Raw genomic sequence first — 20,946 nt, 5'->3', positions numbered from 1 at the left:
ATAAGTGTGTGAATTTGGCAATTTCCTCTCCTGCTAAAAATGTTAAAGTGTAAGGAATACTTTGGGTGTCAGGGAAATGTATGGATTAAAAAGTACAATATTTTCTTTAGGAATGTAGTGAAGTAAAAGTTGTGAAAAATATAAATAGTAAATTATAGATACCCCAAAAAACGACTTAAGTAGTACTTTAAAGTATTTTTACTTACAGTGCATTTGGAAAGTTTTCAGACCCCTTCCCTTTTCCACATTTTGTTACGTTACAGCCTTAATTCTAAAATTGATTAAATTATTTGTTTTACACATCAAACTACACACAATAACCCATAATGACAATGTGAAAACAGGTTTGTATTTAGCAAATTTATTCCAAATCAAAAACAGATAGCTTATTTACATAAGTATTCAGACCCATTGCTATGAGACTGGAAATTCAGCTCAGGTACATCCTGGAAACAGATCTGGGGAAGGGTATCAAAAAAAATTGGCAGCATTGAAAGTCCCCAAGAACACAGTGGCCTCCATCATTCTCAAATGGAAGAAGTTTGGTACCACAAAGACTCTTCCTAGAGCTGGCCGCCAGGCCAAACTGAGCAATCAAGGAAGAAGGGCTTTGGTCAGGGAGATGACCAAGAACCTGATGGTTACTCGGACAGATTTCCTCTGTGGAGATGGGAGAACCTTCCAAAAGGACAACCATCTCTGCAGCACTCCACCAATCAGGCCTTTATCGTAGAGTGGCCAGATGAGAGCCACTCCTTTCTGTAAAAGGCACATGACAGCCCTCTTGGAGTTTGCTAAAAAGGCACCTAAATTACTCTGACCATGAGAAACAATATTTTCTGGTCTGATGAAACCAAGATTGAACTCTTTGGCCTGAATGCCAAGCGTCACGTTTGGAGGAAACCTGGCACCATCCCTACGGGCATATTTCAGTTTTTATTTTCTATACATTTGCAAAAATTTGTAAAAAACGGTTTTTGCTTTGTCATTATTGGGTATTGTGTGTAGATTCATGAAAAACAATGACAATTTAATCCATTTTAGAATAAGGCTGTAACAAAACAAAATGTGGAGAAAGTCAAGGAGTCTGAATAATTTCTGAATGCACTGTAAGGACTTTACACCACTGCAAATACACACAGTTTGACAGCAATTTGTCAGCAATTTGTCTAGACTTTTATTTTGAAAATCCACTTCAACTCGTCCCAATGATGACACGGAAGAGTATTTTTTTTACACGACCCTTCGCAATCGCAGAGTTGTCTAGTTACCGCAGTCACAAAGTCAATTTAGCTATATCGCAAAAAGGTATGAAAACAGAAATGTGCTTTTTGGTCTTAATTTCAAGTTAGGGTTTGGCATAGTAGTGTGGTTAAGGTTAAGTTTAGGTTTTAAATCAGATATTTAGAAGATACTTTGTAGAAATAGGCGGGGCTTTACCATTTGTGGCTGTGGTATCTAGTGTCGATCCAGTCGCAGTTGCTTGCTCGCTTCTGCTCACAGCAGCATAAGCACAGAATAGCATCAAGGCTTGGTCACTGCGGGAAAGATGGCGACGGATAAACAGAAACATGAAGGCAGAGTAAAAATTGGACACTATATTCTTGGAGACACACTTGGGGTGGGGACGTTCGGGAAAGTTAAAGGTAAGGGTCTTGACGTTTCAAGTTTCGACCAGATACCCGCGAGACGATGGGATTTCTCGCACTTGTTGGCCGCTGAACTTGAGCTAGGCTAAGGTTAGCTGTTTGACTTTAGAGCCTGGCTGAGTTAGCTATCCGGTGTACATTTTAATCTATCAAAAGATAGTGCTTTGTCATGTTCTAACTAGTAAGCTTGCTAGCCAGCTAGTTATGTGGTCGAATGACAGAACTTAAACTAACCAAGTTTACTTGATAGTTGGCCAACTAGTATAGTCTGCGCTCAAATTGCTAACCTATGCTAAGTTAAATTAGTGGTTTCTCAGTCAGGAAGCCCCCAGGCTCAATTCATTGGAGTGTCTTTGATGGAAGCCATACATACATACGTAACTATATTGGACCTGGCTGAATTATTAATGAGGACATATAACGTCGTTACACATACCCTTCCACCCCTCAACACCACATCCCAGTACTATAGTAGTGTTGACATTAGCCATTGTTTATCCTCAACAGGGTGGAACATTGTCCCTGGGTTGCACACAATCTACACCATGTCAAAATCATTTCTAATGTCATATCACCTAAAATGACTAACGTTATGTCTAAACTTTAAGTAGAGGACCAAACTGACTTGTATAGCCTAGCTGCAAGGCAATCATCTGTTAGGCCCGTTTCAAACTAGAAAAAGGTACATTTCCTTGGTATTTGAAAACAACTTTTATTATCAAGCCACTACCAATTAGGGTTATAGATATACTGTTAATATCTTTACTACTTTCTCCCAGTGGTCAGAATTGAACACACTGCACATTGGGCTATTTACTCCATGGTTATATTCTAGGTGACTACCTGCTGGTTAATGCATCACCAGCAAAACAGTTTAATCAATAGCAGCTATTTGTACACGCCCCTTTCCCTCACTCATTCTAATTTCCCTCTGTTCAGTCCTGTCTAATACATTTTCACTTGTTCTTCTGACCAGTTTTTAGGTCGGCCTATATTTGCTTACATTTGGCATTGAACCATTGTGTAGGCTACACAGTAATTTACATCCGTAAACTGATATAAACACAGGCCTATAAACCATGTTTCCTTCTGCTGTTAACCACAGTGTTGCATTGCATGTGTCATTGTGTAGCAGTTTGGGGCTGATAAGAAACCAGACATAAAAACAATCTTATAAGAGTATTTCCTAACTCTTCCTCTCTCTCTCTCAATTCAAGGGGCTTTATTGGCATGGGAAACATGTTAACATTGCCAAAGCAAGTGAGGTAGATCATATACAAAAGTGAAATAAACAATAAAAATGAACCGTAATGTTTACGGTTAATTTTTATTGTTTATTTCACTTTTGTATATTATCTACCTCACTTCCTTTGTCAATGTTTATATATATATATATATATATATATATATATATATATATATATTTATATAATATTATATTAATTATATACACAGTGTTGTAACAATGTTAATGTACACAAGGGAAAATAAATATGGGTTGTGTTTACAATTGTGTTTGTTTTTCATTGGTTGCCCTTGTGGCAACAGGTCACAAATCTTGCTACTGTGATGGCACACTGTGGAATTTCACCCAGTAGATATGGGAGTTTATCAAAATTGGATTTGTTTTTGAATTCTTTGTGGATCTGTGTAATCTGAGGGAAATATGTATCTCTGATATGGTCATACGTTGGACAGGAGGTTAGGAAGTGCAGCTCAGTTTCCACCTCATTTTGTGGGCAGTGTGCACATAGCCTGTCTTCTCTTGAGAGCCAGGTCTGTCTACGGCGGCCTTTCTCAATAGCAAGGCTATGCTTACTAAGTCTGTACATAGTCAAAGCTTTCCTTAAGTTTGGGTCAGTCACCGTGGACAGGTATTCTGCCACTGTGTACTCTCTGTTTAGGCCCAAATAGCATTCTAGTTTGCTCTGTTTTTTTGTTAATTCTTTCCAATGTGTCAAGTAATTATTTTTATTTTCTCATGATTTGGTTGGGTCTAATTGTGCTGCTGACCTGGGGCTCTGTGGGGTGTGATTGTGTTTGTGAACATAGCCCCAGAACCAGCTTGCTTAGGGGACTCTTCTCCAGGTTCATCTCTCTGTAGGTGATGGCTTTGTTATGGCAGGTTTGGGAATCGCTTCCTTTTAGGTGATTGTAGAATTTAACAGGCTCTTTTCTGGATTTTGATAATAAGTGTGTATTGGTCTAATTCTGCTCTGCATGCATTATTTGGGGTTCTACGTTGTACACAGAGAATATTTTTGCAGAATTCTGCATGCAGAGTCTCAATTTGGTGTTTGTCCCATTTTGTGAAGTCTTGGTTGGTGAGCGGACCCCAGACCTCACAACCGTAAAGGGCAATGGGCTCTGACTGATTCAAGTATTTGTAGCCAGATCCTAATTGGTATGTTGAAATGTAGGTTCCTTTTGATGGCATAGAATGCCCTTCTTGCCTTGTCTCTCAGATCGTTCACAGCTTTGTGGAAGTTACCTGTGGCGCTGATGTTTAGGCCAAGGTATGTATAGTTTTTTGTGTGCTCTAGGGCAATGGTGTCTAGATGGAATTTGTATTTGTGGTCCTGGCGACTGGACCTTTTTGGAACACCATTATTTTGGTCTTACTGAGATTTACTGTCAGGGCCCAGGTCTGACAGATTCTGTACAGAAGATCTAGGTGCTGCTGTAGGCCCTCCTTGGTTGGTGACAGAAGCACCAGATAATCAGCAAACAGTAGACATTTGACTTCGGATTCTAGTAGGGTGAGGCCGGGTGTTGCAGACTTTTTTTAGTGCCCGCGCCAATTCGTTGATATATATGTTGAAGAGGGTGGGGCTTATGCTGCATCCCTGTCTCACCCCACGACCCTGTGTGAAGAAATGTGTGTTTTTTGCCAATTTTAACCGCACACTTGTTGTTTGTGTACATGGATTTTATAATGTCGTATGTTTTACCCCCAACACCACTTTCCATCAATTTGTATAGCAGACCCTCATGCCAAATTGAGTCTAAGGCTTTTTTTAAATCAACAAAGCATGAGAAGACTTTCTCTCTCTCTCCCATGCTCTCTCTCTATTTCTCTCCTCTTTCTCTCTTCTCTCTCTTCCTCTCTCTCTCTTGCGCTCCCCCCCTCTATAGTGGGGCAGCACGAGCTGACCAAACACCAGGTGGCTGTGAAGATCCTGAACAGACAGAAGATCCGCAGTTTGGATGTGGTGGGGAAGATCCGTAGAGAGATCCAGAACCTCAAGCTCTTCAGGCATCCACACATCATCAAGCTGTAAGTCTACATAGGGTTGAAAGGTGGGAACCCGGTTACCAGGATTTGTTGCCCAAAACCACTCCCCTTTCCCTGGATAAAAACTGTGTGAAACTGGTCAATTATAATAAATTATTTATATTAACAGCATGGCATGAAATGGAACTATATTAAATTATATTTGTGAAATGGAGCTGTTTTTAAAGTTATAAGCTTCTCTATGGCCTCTGCATGATTAATCAACGCTCAGGGTGTCAACTTCTTTTGTGACAGGTAGGCCAACATTTACTGCAACATCCTATAATACAGTAATATAAAGACAGAATGTGTGTCTAATTTACCCATCTATATCTGGCTTTCGGGGTCACCTTTTTTATTTTATTTTGTAGTTTTTTTTTTCAGCTAAAACGGTCTCAAATATTGTTGCTTTAAATCAGTACACGCGTGAGCTCTCTCTCTTTCTCTCTCTCTCATTAACTCCATTCAAATTGCATACAAAATAGATCATACGTTTTAGATTGATTATATAGATGTCCTGGCCTACTTCTTTCAGGTCATAAATTCAATACAGCATTATTCTTATATTTAGCCAATAATGATGGGTTATGCATAATACGCTTCTAACTTGTAGCCGGTATCTAGCTCTTGGAAGGCCCTGCAGGAAAAGCTAGACTAGAATAGCTTGTTGGACATGATTTTGAATGTGTTATACCTATAGTATAGGTATAGTCTTTCGTGATTAATGTTAAATCCAGCAGCCAATAGAACTCACGGGTGGTTTTGAAATATTGAACGCGTGATGGCAGTAGGCTATGGCAGTTATTTATTCAGACCAATAACCATTCAATGTTCGTGAAGAGAAGCGAAAGCCTTCTGCATCTAATTCTAGTCCTATATTATTCAAGGATGTCATTAGAATGATGAGGACAACTAAACTTATTTAATTGTTGAAAGCGAGGAAGGAATGAAGCAACAATAGAGCGGTAGGTAGGAAAATAACATTAAGGGAAATATTATAGAAGGTACAAAGCATCATGGATTGTCATTTCTCTTTGCTTATTTCAGCTGTTCTGGCCATAATATGGACTTGGTCTTTTACAAATAGGGCTGTAATTCTGTATACCAACCATACCTTTTCACAACTGATTGGCTGAAACGCATTAACCTTTCTGGCGCAGGCATTCCGCAAGCGACCCACCTCGACAACATCCAGTGAAATTGCAGAGCGTGAAATTCAATTAAGTCGACTATTTCTCTCTAAACCATTTGTATTTCATATACCTTTGACTATTGGATACTCTAATAGGTACTTTGGTATTGCCAACCTAATCTCGGGAGTTGATAGGCTTGAAGTCATAAACAGCACTGTGATTCAAGCATTGCTAAGAGCTGCTCACAAACACAGTAAAGTGCTCTTTGAATGAATGCTTACGAGCCTGCTGCTGCCTAACACCATTCAGTCAGACTGCTCTATCAAATATCAAATCATAGACTTAATTATAATAAACACACAGAAATACAAGCCTTTGGTCATTAATATGGTCAAATCCTGAAACTATAATTTTGAAAACAAAACATTTATTCTTTCAGTGAAATACACAGTTCGCAACGAGCCAGGCGGGGCCCAAACTGTTGCATATACCCTGACTCTGCTTACACAATTTCCCTTTTTAATACTGCCTGCTAACATGCATTTATTTTAACTAAATATGGAGGTTTAAAAAAATATATACTTCTGTGTATTGATTTTAAAAAAGGTACATTTGTGCAACGAATGTGCTTTTTTCACGAATGCGCTTTTGCTAAATCATCACCCGTTTGGCAAAGTTGAAGTAGGCTGTGATTCGATGATAAATCAACAGGCACAGCATTGATTATATGCAACGCAGGACAAGCTAGTTAACCTAGTAATATCATCAACCATGTGTAGTTAACTAGCGATTATGAATACTTTTTGTATGAGTTTAATGCTAGCTAGCAATTTACCTAAAACCTTACTTAAAAGGTCCTTTTGACACTGGACTCGCGTAATAGGTGGTCAGGCTGCCACGCAGTTTCCTCATGGATTGCAATGTAATCGTCCAAAAAGGCCGAATACCGATTTGTTATGAAACTTGAAATCGGCCACACACTTTCCCTCTTTCTCACTTTTGATGGCACATTGTAGAACAGATGTCCACAGGCAGAAAGTGTACAATGTAATAATGTGCAGTGTAGCCCAAATACAGTGGGGCAAAAAAGTATTTAGTCAGCCACCAATCGTGCATGTTCTCCCACTTAAAAAGATGAGAAGACTGTCATTTTCATCATAAGTACAATTCAACTATGACAGACAAAATGAGAAGAAAAAAATCCAGAAAATCACGTTGGAGGATTTTAAACAATTGATCTGCAAATTATGGTGGAAATTAAGTATTTGGTCAACGACAAACAAGCAAGATTTCTGGCTCTCACAGACCTGTAACTTCTTCTTTAAAAGGCTCCTCTGTCCTCCACTCATTACCTGTATTCATGGCACCTGTTTGAACTTGTTATCAGTATAAAAGACACCTGTCCACAACTTCAAACAGTCACACTCCAAACTCCACTATGGCCAAGACCAAAGAGCTGTCAAAGGACACCAGAAACAAAATTGTAGACCTGCACCAGGCTGGGAAGACTGAATCTGCAATAGGTAAGCAGCTTGGTTTGAAGAAATCAACTGTGGGAGCAATTATTAGGAAATGGAAGACATAAAAGACCACTGATCTCCCTCGATCTGGGGCTCGACGCAAGATCTCACCCCGTGGGGTCAAAATGATCACAAGAACGGTGAGCAAAAACCACAGAATCACACGGGGGGGACCAAGTGAATGACCTGCAGAGAGCTGGGAAGAAAGTAACAAAGCCTATCATCAGTAACACACTATGCCGCCAGGGACTAAAATCCTGCAAATCCTGAAATTTGCTAGAGAGCATTTGGCTTGGTAAGAAGCATTTCAAGGTCCTGGAGTGGCCTAGCCAGTTTCCAGATCTCAACCCCATAGAAAATCTTTGGAGGGAGTTGAAAGTCCGTGTTGCCCAGCAACAGCCCCAAAACATCACTGCTCTAGAGGAGATCTGCATGGAGGAATGGGCCAAAATACCAGCAACAGTGTGTGAAAACCTTGTGAGGACCTCTGTCATTGCCAACAAAGGGTATGGTATATAACAAAGTATTGAGAAACTTTTGTTATTGACCAAATACTTATTTTCCACCACAATTTGCAAATAAACTCATTACAAATCCTGCAATGTGATTTTCTGGAGAATTTTTTTCTAATTTTGTCTGTCATTGTTGAAGTGTACCTATGATGAAAATTACAGGCCTCTCTCATCTTTTTAAGTGGGAGAACTTGCACAATTGGTGGCTGACTAAATACTTTTTTGCCCCATTCTATATAACCTTTGTGTTGAACTTGACAGTAACACGTGTGAGGGGGATTATATCATTTTTTACTCGATCAATGTTATTTTTGCACACATGTAGCCTTGTGCTCTTGATCAATGTCTGCTATAGTGGCCACTATAATAGAGCAAAAATATAAAAAAAATAGAATGTCTGTTTGTTTCATTCTATTACTACTTTAAGATGTTTTCTCCCCAAGTGCAATATTTCGATGTGTGTGGTCACAAGCGTTCTATCATAAAGGCTGTCATGGCAAACTGCAATAGAGTATTTTTTTTCTTGTGTGTCATTTGCAGTAAGTCTAGGCAACAAATAACATTAGATTTCTTTCTTTACATTTTTAGCTGTGATTTTAGGTTCACATTAACCACTTATTTTACACAGAGACTGATTCATATAGATCATAATCTTTGTTTAATTAGTCTAAACCTGCATTTTAGTGCAAAAAAAGTGTCACCTTTTTGGGTCCTCACCAGTTTGCATCCCTGAACATTACATTCTCTGGCAACGGCTCTGGTGGAATTCCTGCAGTCAGCATGCCAATTGCACGCTCCTTCAACTTGAGACGTGTGGCATTGTGTTGTGACTTAAGTGGTGGGTTTTATAGAGTAAGTCACACTTTCTCTTTATCTCTGCATCTATGCTACTCTCCCTACCTCTTCAAAAGGCATCTGATTAAATGCAGTGTTTTCATGATTTATCTCATTGGTTATGAAGGGTCAGCTTTCCCCTATGTTTCTGGCAGTTTTTTAAATTATGTATAACTAGTCCTATTACTATTCACTAAATGAAAAATCCCCTTACATGAGTTGTCTTCATGACCTGGCAGTGAGCTCATTGTGTAGGCCTAGTTGGGGCATTTCTGGGGGCCTGCTCCCTTGTGACTAGACCAGAATTTTTCCACTTTAAAAGGTCACCCCCTGGAGTCAAGTTTTGTACAACACTTGTGTTGATAACGTTGTTACCAATATGTGGCACATGAGTGAAGAAATGTAGCGGTTTGCTCTAGTGAAGTAGGCCTATGTTTAACATGTTGAAGTGTTCCATGGCATGTGGCCAGTCTCCCTCACACCATCTAGTCATTGAATCCAATGGCCCGCAAAGGAGTTTTACTGCCTCTAGGTTAAGAATTATTTATTTGCTTTTGAGAGGATTAATCTGTCCTTAATCACCTGCCTCTTATTCTCAGATGTTATATTGCAATTTTCTTCCATTTTATTGCTGTGGTAAAGCTTAAATATAGCTGTTTAAAAAAACAGGTTTGTGAAAGTTAGGCGATCCTTAACTGTTTTTGTCTGGTGTTTGAGTAGGGCTCAGAGTAAATTATTATTATTATTTTTTTTAATAAATCCTGATCAGATGGGCCGATTGGTCATGGAAATCTCTTGGTACAATCATGACAAGCCTATTTTGTGTGTGTGACTGTTTTTCCTGTGGGGCTGTAGGTACCAGGTGATCAGCACCCCAACAGACATCTTTATGGTGATGGAGTATGTGTCTGGAGGAGAGCTCTTTGACTACATCTGCAAAAATGGAAAGGTAAGCCCCCCCCAAGGAAAACACACTCTAATGTATGCAGGCTTTGTGACAATTATGGACCCGTTTTTAGTTCAACAACAAAACAGACATTGGGGGTTATTCTACATGAAGCCTCATTAAACTTATTACGGCTGAAAGTGCAGGGCGCCAAATTCAAACAACAGAAATCTCGTAATTAAAATTCCTCAAACATAAGTATTATACATAATTTTAAAGATAAACTTGTTGTTAATCCCACCACAGTGTCCGATTTCAAAAAGGCTTTACAGCGAAAGCACACAATATGATTATGTTAGGTCAGCACCTAGTCACAGAAAAACAGCCCTTTTTCCAGCCAAAGATGGGGGTCACAAAAAGCAGAAATAGAGATAAATGAATCACTTACCTTTGCTGATCTTCATCAGATGACACTCATAGGACTCCATGTTACACAATACATGTATGTTTTGTTCGATAAAGTTGATATTTATATCCTAAAATCTGTTTACATTGGCGCGTTATGTTCAGTAATGTTTTGCTTCCAAAACATCCAGTGATTTTGCAAAGAGCCACATCAATTTACAGAAATACTCATCATACATGTTGATGAAAATACAACTGTTATACATGGAATTCAAGATATACTTCTTCTTAATGCAACCGCTGTGTCAGATTTCAAAAAAGCTTTACGGAAAAAGCACACCATGCAATAATCTGAGTACAGCGCTCAGAGACCAAAACAAGCCATACAGATACCCTCCATGTTGTGGAGTCAACAGAAGTCAGAAATAGCATTATAAATATTCACTTACCTTTGATCTTCATCAGAATGCACTCCCAGGAATCCCAGTTCCACAATAAATGTTTGTTTTGTTGGATAAAGTCCATTTATGTCCAAATACCTCCTTTTTGTTCGCACGTTTAGTTCACAAATCCAAATTCATGAGGTGCAGACACTTAGTTCAGATGACAGTTCCATTACAGTTCGTAGAAACATGTCAAACGATGTATAGAATCAATCTTTAGGAAGTTTTTATCAAATCTTCAATATTCCAACTGGACAATTCCTTTGTCTTCAGAAAGGAAAGGGAACGCAGCTAACTCTCACGGTGCGCGTGAGACTGAGCTCATGGCATTCTGCCAGACACTTGACTCTAACTGCTCTTATTCTCTCCCCCTTCACAGTAGAAGCCTGAAACAGGTTCTAAAGACTGTTGACATCTAGTGGAAGCCTTAGGAAGTGCAATCGGACCCAATTTTACACTGTATATTGGATAGGCAAAGACTTGAAAACCTACAAACCCCAGATTTCCCACTTCCTGGTTGGATTTTTTTCTCTGGTTTTTGCCTGCCATATGAGTTCTGTTATACCCACAGACATCATTCAAACAGTTTTAGAAACTTCAGTGTTTTCTGTCCAAATCTACTAATAATATATATCTTAGCTTCTGGGCCTGAGTAGCAGGTAGTTTACTCTGGGCACCTTATTCATCCAAGCGACTCAATACTGCCCCAACGCCATAATAAGTTAAACCTATCTGTTACAATTAACTGTTGTTTTGGATTGTGGGTAATCTTTTGCTCACCTGAATATTAATGGCTTAGGTAATTGGCTATCTATTGTCAGGCTAGTATAATGGTTATGTTATAACCTGCCTCTTGTATGGACTACCCCCATCCTTCTGTATACAAACATATATCACAACTCTATCTCTACACTGCATTCTTTCTAAGCGGTTTTTGAGGACTACTAAATCATTCAAGCAAAGTCGCTGACCAAATATCCAGAGTGGTTACTTACATTACTGATATAGACACTGAATGGACATATCTCACCTCGTGTGTTCTGTGTGTCTGCGTTTCGTGTGTGTGTGTCTCCAGTTGGATGAGAAGGAGAGCCGTCGTCTGTTCCAGCAGATCATCTCCGCAGTAGACTACTGCCACAGACACATGGTGGTGCACCGAGACCTGAAGCCTGAGAACGTCCTGCTGGACGCACAGATGAATGCCAAGATCGCTGACTTTGGTAAGTCACTGCCACCCTCAACCCTAACCCTACACGAACTAAGCAGCAGCTTTCTACACCTATACCTAATTTACACTTCAAAATCGAGCCACATCTAACTGTACTGGGTTGGCTTGGTTACACATATATACACATCTTCCATAGTTACTGGAAAGGGTCTGAAATGACACCCCATTTCCTATATAGTGCTCTACCTTTGGACACAAACACATAATTATGTGATGTTGTCTGGTGTTTTCTGTAGGTTTGTCAAACATGATGTCCGATGGAGAGTTTCTGAGGACAAGTTGCGGTTCTCCGAACTACGCTGCCCCTGAAGTCATCTCTGGAAGGTATGTCCTCTCCTTTTCACACTAAAACTATGGTAGACATGATGGGGAATGTGCTAATGTATACAAAGACCGCTGTCACATTTCAATGAGGAACACCGTTCATGTTAAAAGGACTGATCAATTTCACGGTTTTGCTTTGGTGAAAGACCCTCCCGTTCTTGATAAGGCTCACTGAATATTCACCATTCGAAACGACTCTTGGTTCATGTCCATGTTTTATGCAGGTAGTTTTGTTCTCTATTCTTCTGCGTGCTCTTTGGAGTCTAGACTGTTATTCTAAACTACTTTGTGGCAACTGTTTATGTAAAGCAGGGGTGGGCAACTGGTATTCCCTGGGCCACATGTTTTGTAGGCCCGTGGACCAATTTCACACACAACGTTTAATTTAAAATTATTTATATTTCTTTTTTTAGGAACTGTCTGGGTCTCAACTTACTGTCGAGTTAGAATAATAGAATACACAAGGTGCAATAAAGAAATTTGGTTGTGCATCATCAGTCATTCAATTAGCCCATGTCTGCTAAAATGTTTTAGATTGGTAAATTAGGCTAGCGGCCAGCTAACTAAACTTGTAGTAAGCACGGTCGAATTACCGACCGGGGTGGGGCCCATTGATCATCAGTTTATCGTATAAAAACTACAAACATGGGCCACCGAATGGCGCAGCATCGTGGTTCTAGAGGCTTCACTACAGACTCAGGTTCGATACCAGGCTGGCTGTCACTGGGAGACCCAAGAGGCGTTGCACAATTGGCCAGTGTCGCCCGGGCCGGGTGGGATTTGTCCCGTCATGCTCTAGTGACTCCTTGTGGCGGGCTGGGCACCTACAAGCTGACGTCAGTCGCCAGCTGGACAGTGTTTCCTCCAACACATTGGTGCGGCTGGCTTCCAGGTTAAGCGAGCAGTGTGTCAAGAAGCAGTGCGTGGCTCTCGACCTTGGCTCTCGACCTTCGCCTCTCCCAAGTCCGTTGGGGTGTGGTGTTGGTACATAGATCCACTGCGGCCCCTCATGAGTTCAGTTTTTTTGTGGCTCCCCACCCCCATCAAAGTTGGCCGTACCTGATCTAAAGGGATTCATAAATGTTTGATTGACCTGTTTCCTCCCAGGTTATATGCAGGTCCTGAGGTGGACATCTGGAGCAGTGGGGTGATCCTGTATGCCCTGCTGTGTGGGACGCTGCCCTTCGATGACGACCATGTGCCAACGCTCTTCAAGAAGATCTGTGACGGGATCTTCTTCACTCCTCAGTACTTGAACCCCTCTGTCGCCGCCCTGCTCAAACACATGCTGCAGGTGGATCCCATGAAGAGAGCCACCATTAAAGAAATCCGGTAAGAAGGGGCAAGTGTTCAACTTCACCTAAATGCATTCCATTCAAATACAAAGTGTATTTAAACACCTGAATACACTCTGCAGTAGAATAATGTAAGGTAAAATACATTCAAAACTCAAATTAAACTTGCTCCACATTAAACTGTAACTGAGGTTTCATGCTGTACTACCTATCATGGGTGGAAAACTCCTGTCCTGGGGAAGCTCCTGCCTTCTCTGTGCAGGCTTTAGTTCCAGCACTAACAAAGTCAACCCACCCCTTCTGGTCAGCTGCCCTGTTAAGAAAAACATTTTTTTCCTATGGGATAAAATACTAGTTTGACCCTGACTTTAACCAAGCTCTATCTTCCCTCCCCTCGCCACAGAGAGGATGAATGGTTCAAAGAGGAGCTCCCCAAGTACTTGTTCCCAGAGGACCCGTCCTATAGCAACAACATGATTGATGACGAGGCCCTGAAGGAGGTGTGTGAGAAGTTTGAGTGCACTGAGGAAGAAATCCTGACTTGTTTGTACAGCCGCAACCACCATGACCCCCTGGCTGTGGCCTATCACCTCATCATCGACAACCGCCGCATCATGTCCGAGGCCAAAGACTTCTATCTGGCCTCCAGTCCCCCAGACTCCTTCTTGGACGATCAGCACCTGACCGCTTCTGCCGCGGCTGCCGCAGGCCTTAAGCCCCACCCCGAGCGCATGCAGCCATTCCTGGCAGTGGAGACCCTTCCCAGGCCGAGGCACACGCTGGATGAGCTGAACCCACAGAAATCGAAGCACCAGGGGGTGAGGCGGGCTAAGTGGCACCTGGGGATCAGGAGCCAGAGCAGGCCAAATGATATTATGTCTGAGGTGTGCCGGGCCATGAAGCAGCTGGATTATGAGTGGAAGGTGAGTGGAAGGGGAGGGAGAATCATAGAGTGAGGATGGTGGGAAGGAAGAGTAGAAAGGGAAGGGAGAGTCTGAAGGAGTTGGTAAAGACGTCAGGTAGAAGTACACAGAAAACCATCAAGGGTTACTCATGTCAAGGGGTAGTGGGGAAATAAGGTATATTGAACAAAAATGTACGAAATCTGTTATGTTGGTTTCATGAGCTGAAGTAAAAGATCACAAATGTTCCATATGCACAAAAAACGTATTTTTCTAATTTTGTGCACAAATGTGTTTACATCCCTGTTAGTAAGCATTTCTCCTTTTCCACCATAATCCATCCAGCTGACAGGTGTGGCATATCAAGAAGTTGATTAAACAGCATTATCATTACACAGGTGCACCATGTGCTGGGGACAATAAAAGGCCACTCTAAAATGTGCAGATTTGTCACACAACACAATGTAACAGATGTCTCAAGTTTTGAGGGAGTGTGCAATGTCATGCTGACTGCAGGAATGTCCACCAAAGCTGATCATTTGTTAATTTCTCTACCGTAAGCTGTATCCAACATAGTTTTAGAGTATTTGGCAGTACGTCCAACTGGCCTCTCAACCGCAGACCATGTGTAACCATGCCAGCCCAGGACCTCCACATCTGGCTTCTTCACCTGCAGGATCGTCTGAGACCAGCCATCCGGACAGCTGATGAAACTGTGGGTTTGCACAACTGAAGAATTTCTGCACAGTCAGAAACTGTCTCAGGAAAGCTCATCTGCGTGCATTTGTCCTCACCAGGGTCTTCACCTGACTGCAGTTCGACGTCGTAAATGACTTCAGTGGGCAAATGCACACCTTTTGATGACCACTGGCACGCTGGACAAGTGTGCCAATCCCGGTTTTAGCTGTACCAGGCAGATAGCCGACAGCGTTTATGGAGTCGTGTGGGCGAGTGGTTTGCTGATGTCAATGTGCGTTGGGGTCATGGTTTGGGCAGGCATAAGCTACAGACGATGAATAAAATTGCATTTAATCAATAGCAATTTTAATTCACACCGCTACCGTGACGAGATCCTGAGCCCATTGTTATGCCATTTATCCGCCACCATCACCTCATGTTTCAGCATGATAATGCAAGACCCCATGTCACAAGGATCTGTAAACAATTCCTAGAAGCTGAAAATGTCCCAGTTCTTCCATGGCCTGCATACTCACCGGACCTGTCACCCATTGAGCATTGGGATGCTCCGTTCGTGTACAACGGCGTGTTCCAATTCCCGCCATTATCCAGCAACTTTCTAACGGCCATTGAAGAGGAATGGGACAGCTTTCCATAGGCCACAATCAATAGCCTGATCAACTGTATGTGAAGGAGATGTTGCGCTGCTTGAGGCAAATGGGGGTCACACCAGATACTGACTGACTGGTTTTCTGATCCACACCCCTACCTTTTTTGTAACGGTATCTGTGACCAACAGATTCATATCTGTAGTCCCAGTCATGTGAAATCATAGATTGGGACCTAATGAACTGATTTCAAATGACTGATTTCCTTTTTATGTTTTTTTTTGTTAAAGTACTTGCCGTTATTAGTATTTTTCGGCTTGGTGTGAATTACTGGTTTTGTCAGGTTTAGTTCTACCTGACCTGGAATGGAATGCGGCTATTTCCTCCTTGGGTTCTATTTTAGTATGGCACAACTTTTACACTATATCAGCTGACTGACTCAATTTAAAAATGTATCTTGAGGAAAAATGAGAGCAATTTATGAAGGAAATGCTCAGTTTCCTGTTTATCCTTCTCTTGCCCTGATAGATTGAAAGCAGCTATTTATGGTTTTATGTGTTTGGGTACACAGTAATAAAACATACTGAGCTTCAAATACAGTCCCACAAAGTTAACCACGGTTCTGTCTAGACTCTAAAAGTTCTGATATGGTCATAGAGCTCTTGTAACATTGTTGCTTCCGTCCCTCTCATTGCCCCAACCTGGGACCCTCTGAACAAATGGACAATGTTCACCTGTGAAGCATCGTTACCTGTCGCACCCCAAAAGCTATGGACCTTGCAGAGCAAGGGGAAAAACTACTTCTAATAACTGATTGAAACATACTAGTGCACACCGCTAACTAGCTAGCCCTTTCACAGCGGCTACACACTTCGTATCCTTTTTGCTGTTATACAGAAGTTATCATTTTGATGACAAGAGGCAACATGTTCTAAACGGTCACTGAAGTCACTTAAATACAGATCACCACTGAAGCAGCTACTGGAGCCATATTTAAAAATATAATGTTCTGTGCTGTATGTTATATCAAAAACATACTATACCCAGCTTCTGACATCCAGTTGAATGCATCACTAATCTCCATATCCTCTTCCCCAGGTGGTGAATCCGTACTACCTGCGTGTAAAGAGGAAGAACCCAGTGACGGGCATGCAGACCAAGATGAGCCTTCAGCTCTACCAGGTGGACAGCAGGACCTACCTCCTGGACTTCCGTAGCATAGACAGTACGTCAATCTGGACTTAATGAGAACATGTCTAGAACTTGGAAGTGGTTTTCTACACTGCTGACTATGCCATCACAGAAAATTGCCTATAAAATACGAGGCTGAGTGGAATGCAAATCAACTCGTCAGACTTCAAAATCATTCATGTTTTTTTGATCACCTTAGACATGTCACAGGTCTGTCTAGTGGCTTTTGGTTGTTGGTTGTAACCACCTGTGTGTTTTAACATTCTCTTCCCTTCTCTCTGTAGATGACATGTTGGAGGCTAAATCTGGGACCGCCACTCCTCACCGGTCTGGGTCAGTGGGAAACTACCGCATGGCCCTTAAGAACGACACTGCTGAAGAGGGGGGGTCCCAAACCGAGGAGGCTAAGGACGACGCTACCCTGACCCCTGCCACCTCCATCCCTCCCACCCCCACCAAGGCCTCGGAGAGCTCCCTGGCCTCCTCGCTCACCTCCTCTGTTGACTCAACAGGAGGTGACCTCGCTCCGACGACAGTCTACCCGCGGCCCGGCAGCCACACCATTGAGTTTTTTGAGATGTGCGCCAATCTCATCAAGCTACTTGCACGATAGCTCACAATCAAGTCAAAACATTAGCCTTTTTTTCTCTCCGAGTGTCCTTATAAGCAATAAGCATACAACCGATTCATGGCTCAATTCATCCCCACCTCGGGCGGTTGAGCTGGCTAGGGTTGTTCCATGGCACTGATGATGCAGATTTGGTTTGCACCTACCCTGACTCACAGGGGGGTTGTCAGAGCAGAGGTGCGGGCGGGGCTTAGAGAACGTTGAATGACAATGACCAAGCCACTTTATTATATTCATGATGACAGAATACTATTTTAGAGATGGTTTTACATTTTCACGATCATTTTAGTTGGCAGACGATGATTTCTTCCTCCTTTTAGATCACATTCCACCCTTACATATATAGGCTAAGTCTGAGTGATACACTGAATTTGCTTTACTGTACTCAGTGGGCTTTGCTGTCCTTTTTCCAGTAGAGAAAACAAAACCTAAGTTTGTGTCCAGAAAGGAGAGCTATAGGGGGGGTAGGGTGGAAGGAGGCACTTTTGCTAAGTAGTTTTCTTATTTCTGTCCTGCTCTGTCTGTTTCTCTACAGTAGATGTCTAAGAACGTGTGCAGAAAGACAGGAAGCTGAACTGCAGGCCTTTCAGGGTTAGCTGCACTGACCATAACAAGGGTTGTCGTGCCAACGATGCCCGCTGACTCACTGAGGAAGTGCAATGACCCTGTATATTTCTTACTCGATCGCGTCAGGTGGAAGAAAGAAGTTAGCACTTAATCCAAATTTTGTTAATTGAATTAAGACGTCCATGTTTTTTCTCATTATTGTAAAAAAATAAATGTTTGGATTTGTTTGTCCTCTACATTTTATATAGAAATAAAAAATACATTTGGATATATTTATCAGTGCTTTAAGTGGGAATTGTAGATTATATTGAGAAATGATTATGGAGTGAAATCTTTCTTGAATTTTTGCATTACGACTATTGCTGGATGACATTTTATTCCTTTTACTGCTTTCTTAAAATCAATTTCACCGTTTTTAATCAGTTATTCTATACACAGTTTTTCCTCACTATCGCCCAAGAGTTCTTTGCTGTTAGTCATAATGAGACGTACACTATCCTATACTTAATTCAAAAGTACTTTTTTTTTATTTTACCAATTTATCTTTGAGGTTGAGGGCTATATACATTCATACATCTGAATATCTCTTGACTGAGTGACATGCCTTTTAGCAGGATTTGATCAACATTCAGTTTGTACACATGCCTATTCATCAAGTTACACATTGAGAAATTGGGACCATTGAGTGGTGATTTGACGCAAGTACATGTGCAAGGACAATGTAAATTGATAAAGGAAACAATCACAACAATCATTTCACTTTTCTTGGCCCACAATAGATAACTTTGGATGTAAGTTTAAAAATTTGCCCAAACCTTACATTTATTTAATGTGCTCCAGGAGAAAAAAAAAAAATTCTACATTTTATCTTGAGTGTCAAGACGGAGATTTAATGAGAGTTATTGTCACTTCGATTGCATCGTTATTGTCACTTCGATTACATCGTTATTGTCACTTCGATTGCATCGTTCTGTTTGCTGCCTTATCATTATCAGTACTGTTGATCAGTTTTATATCAGTGAATATAAAAACATCTATCTACTTCTATCCTCTTATGTGGGGCTGGTTTTGGTCTGAATAAAGGACGTGATTGGATTGTGACTGCAAGGTCTAATTTGTAGACCAAATTATCATTAAAACATTTGTAGGACTAAAAACAAACTTTTTTTTTCGTTTTCAAAGACCGTTGCAAGTTCTATTCCAAATAATGCATACGGTGAATTGTGGGGGTGTTTGAAATAAGTTAGTGTGAGACCATGTTCTTCTAATGGCTTACTGAGGAAGTGCAATTGCCCTGTGTCTTTCTCTCTCAACCATGTTCTAACGGCTTATGATGTAAGTTGCACATTTGGTGAGTAGTTTTTCACCTTTTGAGTGGGAGTGTTAAGAGCTGACTATCTGCAGGAGAAATATCTTTCATTGTATTTGTATTAACTGCTTTAATTAAGAAATATTGTTTTAATTTTATTTGGTGTGTAAAGGGACCTTACTACTATAATGACCGTGTATCAAATGGACAGTGTTTTAAATCATTTGTACACACAACTGCCTAATAAACAGCAAAATTGCACAGGTTTTCATGTCTTCCCTTGTTTCTGTTGGCATTGGAAAATGTGTAAAATAAAAAGTTAACAATACTATGTTGCATGGTGGAAAATATAAAACTGTTCCAGATTTAAAGAGTAGCAAAAGACCTGGAAGCATGTAAAGAATGTAGCTATGTAAAAAAAAAAAAATGTTTTTAATGTATTGGTCACATACACATTTAGGTAGTTATCAACAGTGTAGTAGTATCTAACAATTCACAATATACACATCTAAAAGTAAAAGAATGGAATTAAGTACTATATAAATATTAGGACGAGTAATGTCAGAGTGGCATTGACTAAAAGTAGAATAGAAAACAGTATATACATATGAGACGTGTAAAGCAGAATACAGTATATACAGTTGAAGTCGGAAGTTTGCATACACTTAGGTTGGAGTCATTAAAACTACACCTACTCCACAAATTTCTTGTTAACAAACTATAGTTTTGGCAAGTCGGTTAGGACATCTACTTTGTGCATGACACAAGTAATTTACAACAATTGTTTACAGACAGATTATTTAACTTATAATTCATTGTATCACAATTCCAGTGGGTCAGAAGTTTACATACACTAAGTTGACTGTGCCTTTCAACAGCTTGGAAAATTCCAGAAAATTATGTCATGGCTTTAGAAGCTTCTGATAGGCTAATTGACAAAATTTGAGTCAATTGGAGGTGTACCTGTGGATGTATTTCAAGGCCTACCTCTGACCTCAGTGCCTCTGCTTGACATCAAAAGAAATCAACCTTTGTTTTTTCCAAACGCCTGAAGGTACCACACAGCCGTCATACCGCTCAGGAAGGTGATGTGTTCTGTCTCCTAGAGATGAAAGAACTTTGGTGCGAAAAGTGCAAATCAATCCCAGAAAAACAGCAAAGGATCTCCTGAAGATGCTGGAGGAAACCGGTACAAAAGTATCTATATCTACAGTAAAAAGAGTCCCATACAACATAACCTGAAAGGCTGCTCAGCAAGGAAGAAGCCACTGCTCCAAAACCTCCATTAAAAAAGCCAGACTATGGTTTTCAACTGCACATGGGGACAAAGATCATACTTTTTGGAGAAATGTCCTCTGGTCTGATGAAACAAATAGAACTATTTGGCCATAATGACCATCGTTATGTTTGGAGGGAAAAGGGGGAGGCTTACAAGCCGACACGGGGGTGACAGCATCATGTTGTAGGGGTGCTTTGCTGCAGGAGGGACTGGTGCACTTCACAAAATAGATGGCATCAAGGGAGGAGAATTATGTGGATATTTTGAAGCAACATCTCATG

The 20,946-nt window shown here is 40.9% G+C and overlaps 1 protein-coding gene across 1 annotated transcript; it reads left to right on the top strand.

Moving 5' to 3' along the window:
* The first annotated feature begins 1,286 nt into the window (after window positions 1–1,286).
* LOC118387401 (5'-AMP-activated protein kinase catalytic subunit alpha-1-like) lies at window positions 1,287–19,652 on the top strand. The gene is made up of 9 exons (XM_035775732.2): window positions 1,287–1,646; window positions 4,785–4,926; window positions 9,778–9,871; window positions 11,732–11,876; window positions 12,121–12,208; window positions 13,316–13,540; window positions 13,907–14,426; window positions 16,790–16,916; window positions 17,167–19,652. The coding sequence occupies exons 1-9, from the start codon at window positions 1,550–1,552 to the stop codon at window positions 17,493–17,495; spliced, it is 1,767 nt and encodes a 588-aa protein (XP_035631625.1). The 5' UTR covers window positions 1,287–1,549; the 3' UTR covers window positions 17,496–19,652.
* The last annotated feature ends 1,294 nt before the right edge of the window (window positions 19,653–20,946 follow it).

The sequence above is a fragment of the Oncorhynchus keta genome, chromosome 9 (assembly GCF_023373465.1).
Source record: "Oncorhynchus keta strain PuntledgeMale-10-30-2019 chromosome 9, Oket_V2, whole genome shotgun sequence".
NCBI classification, from domain to species: Eukaryota; Metazoa; Chordata; class Actinopteri; order Salmoniformes; family Salmonidae; genus Oncorhynchus; species Oncorhynchus keta.
The sequence above is the reverse complement of the archived record's forward strand: the minus strand, read 5'-3'. Positions and strand labels throughout refer to the sequence as shown.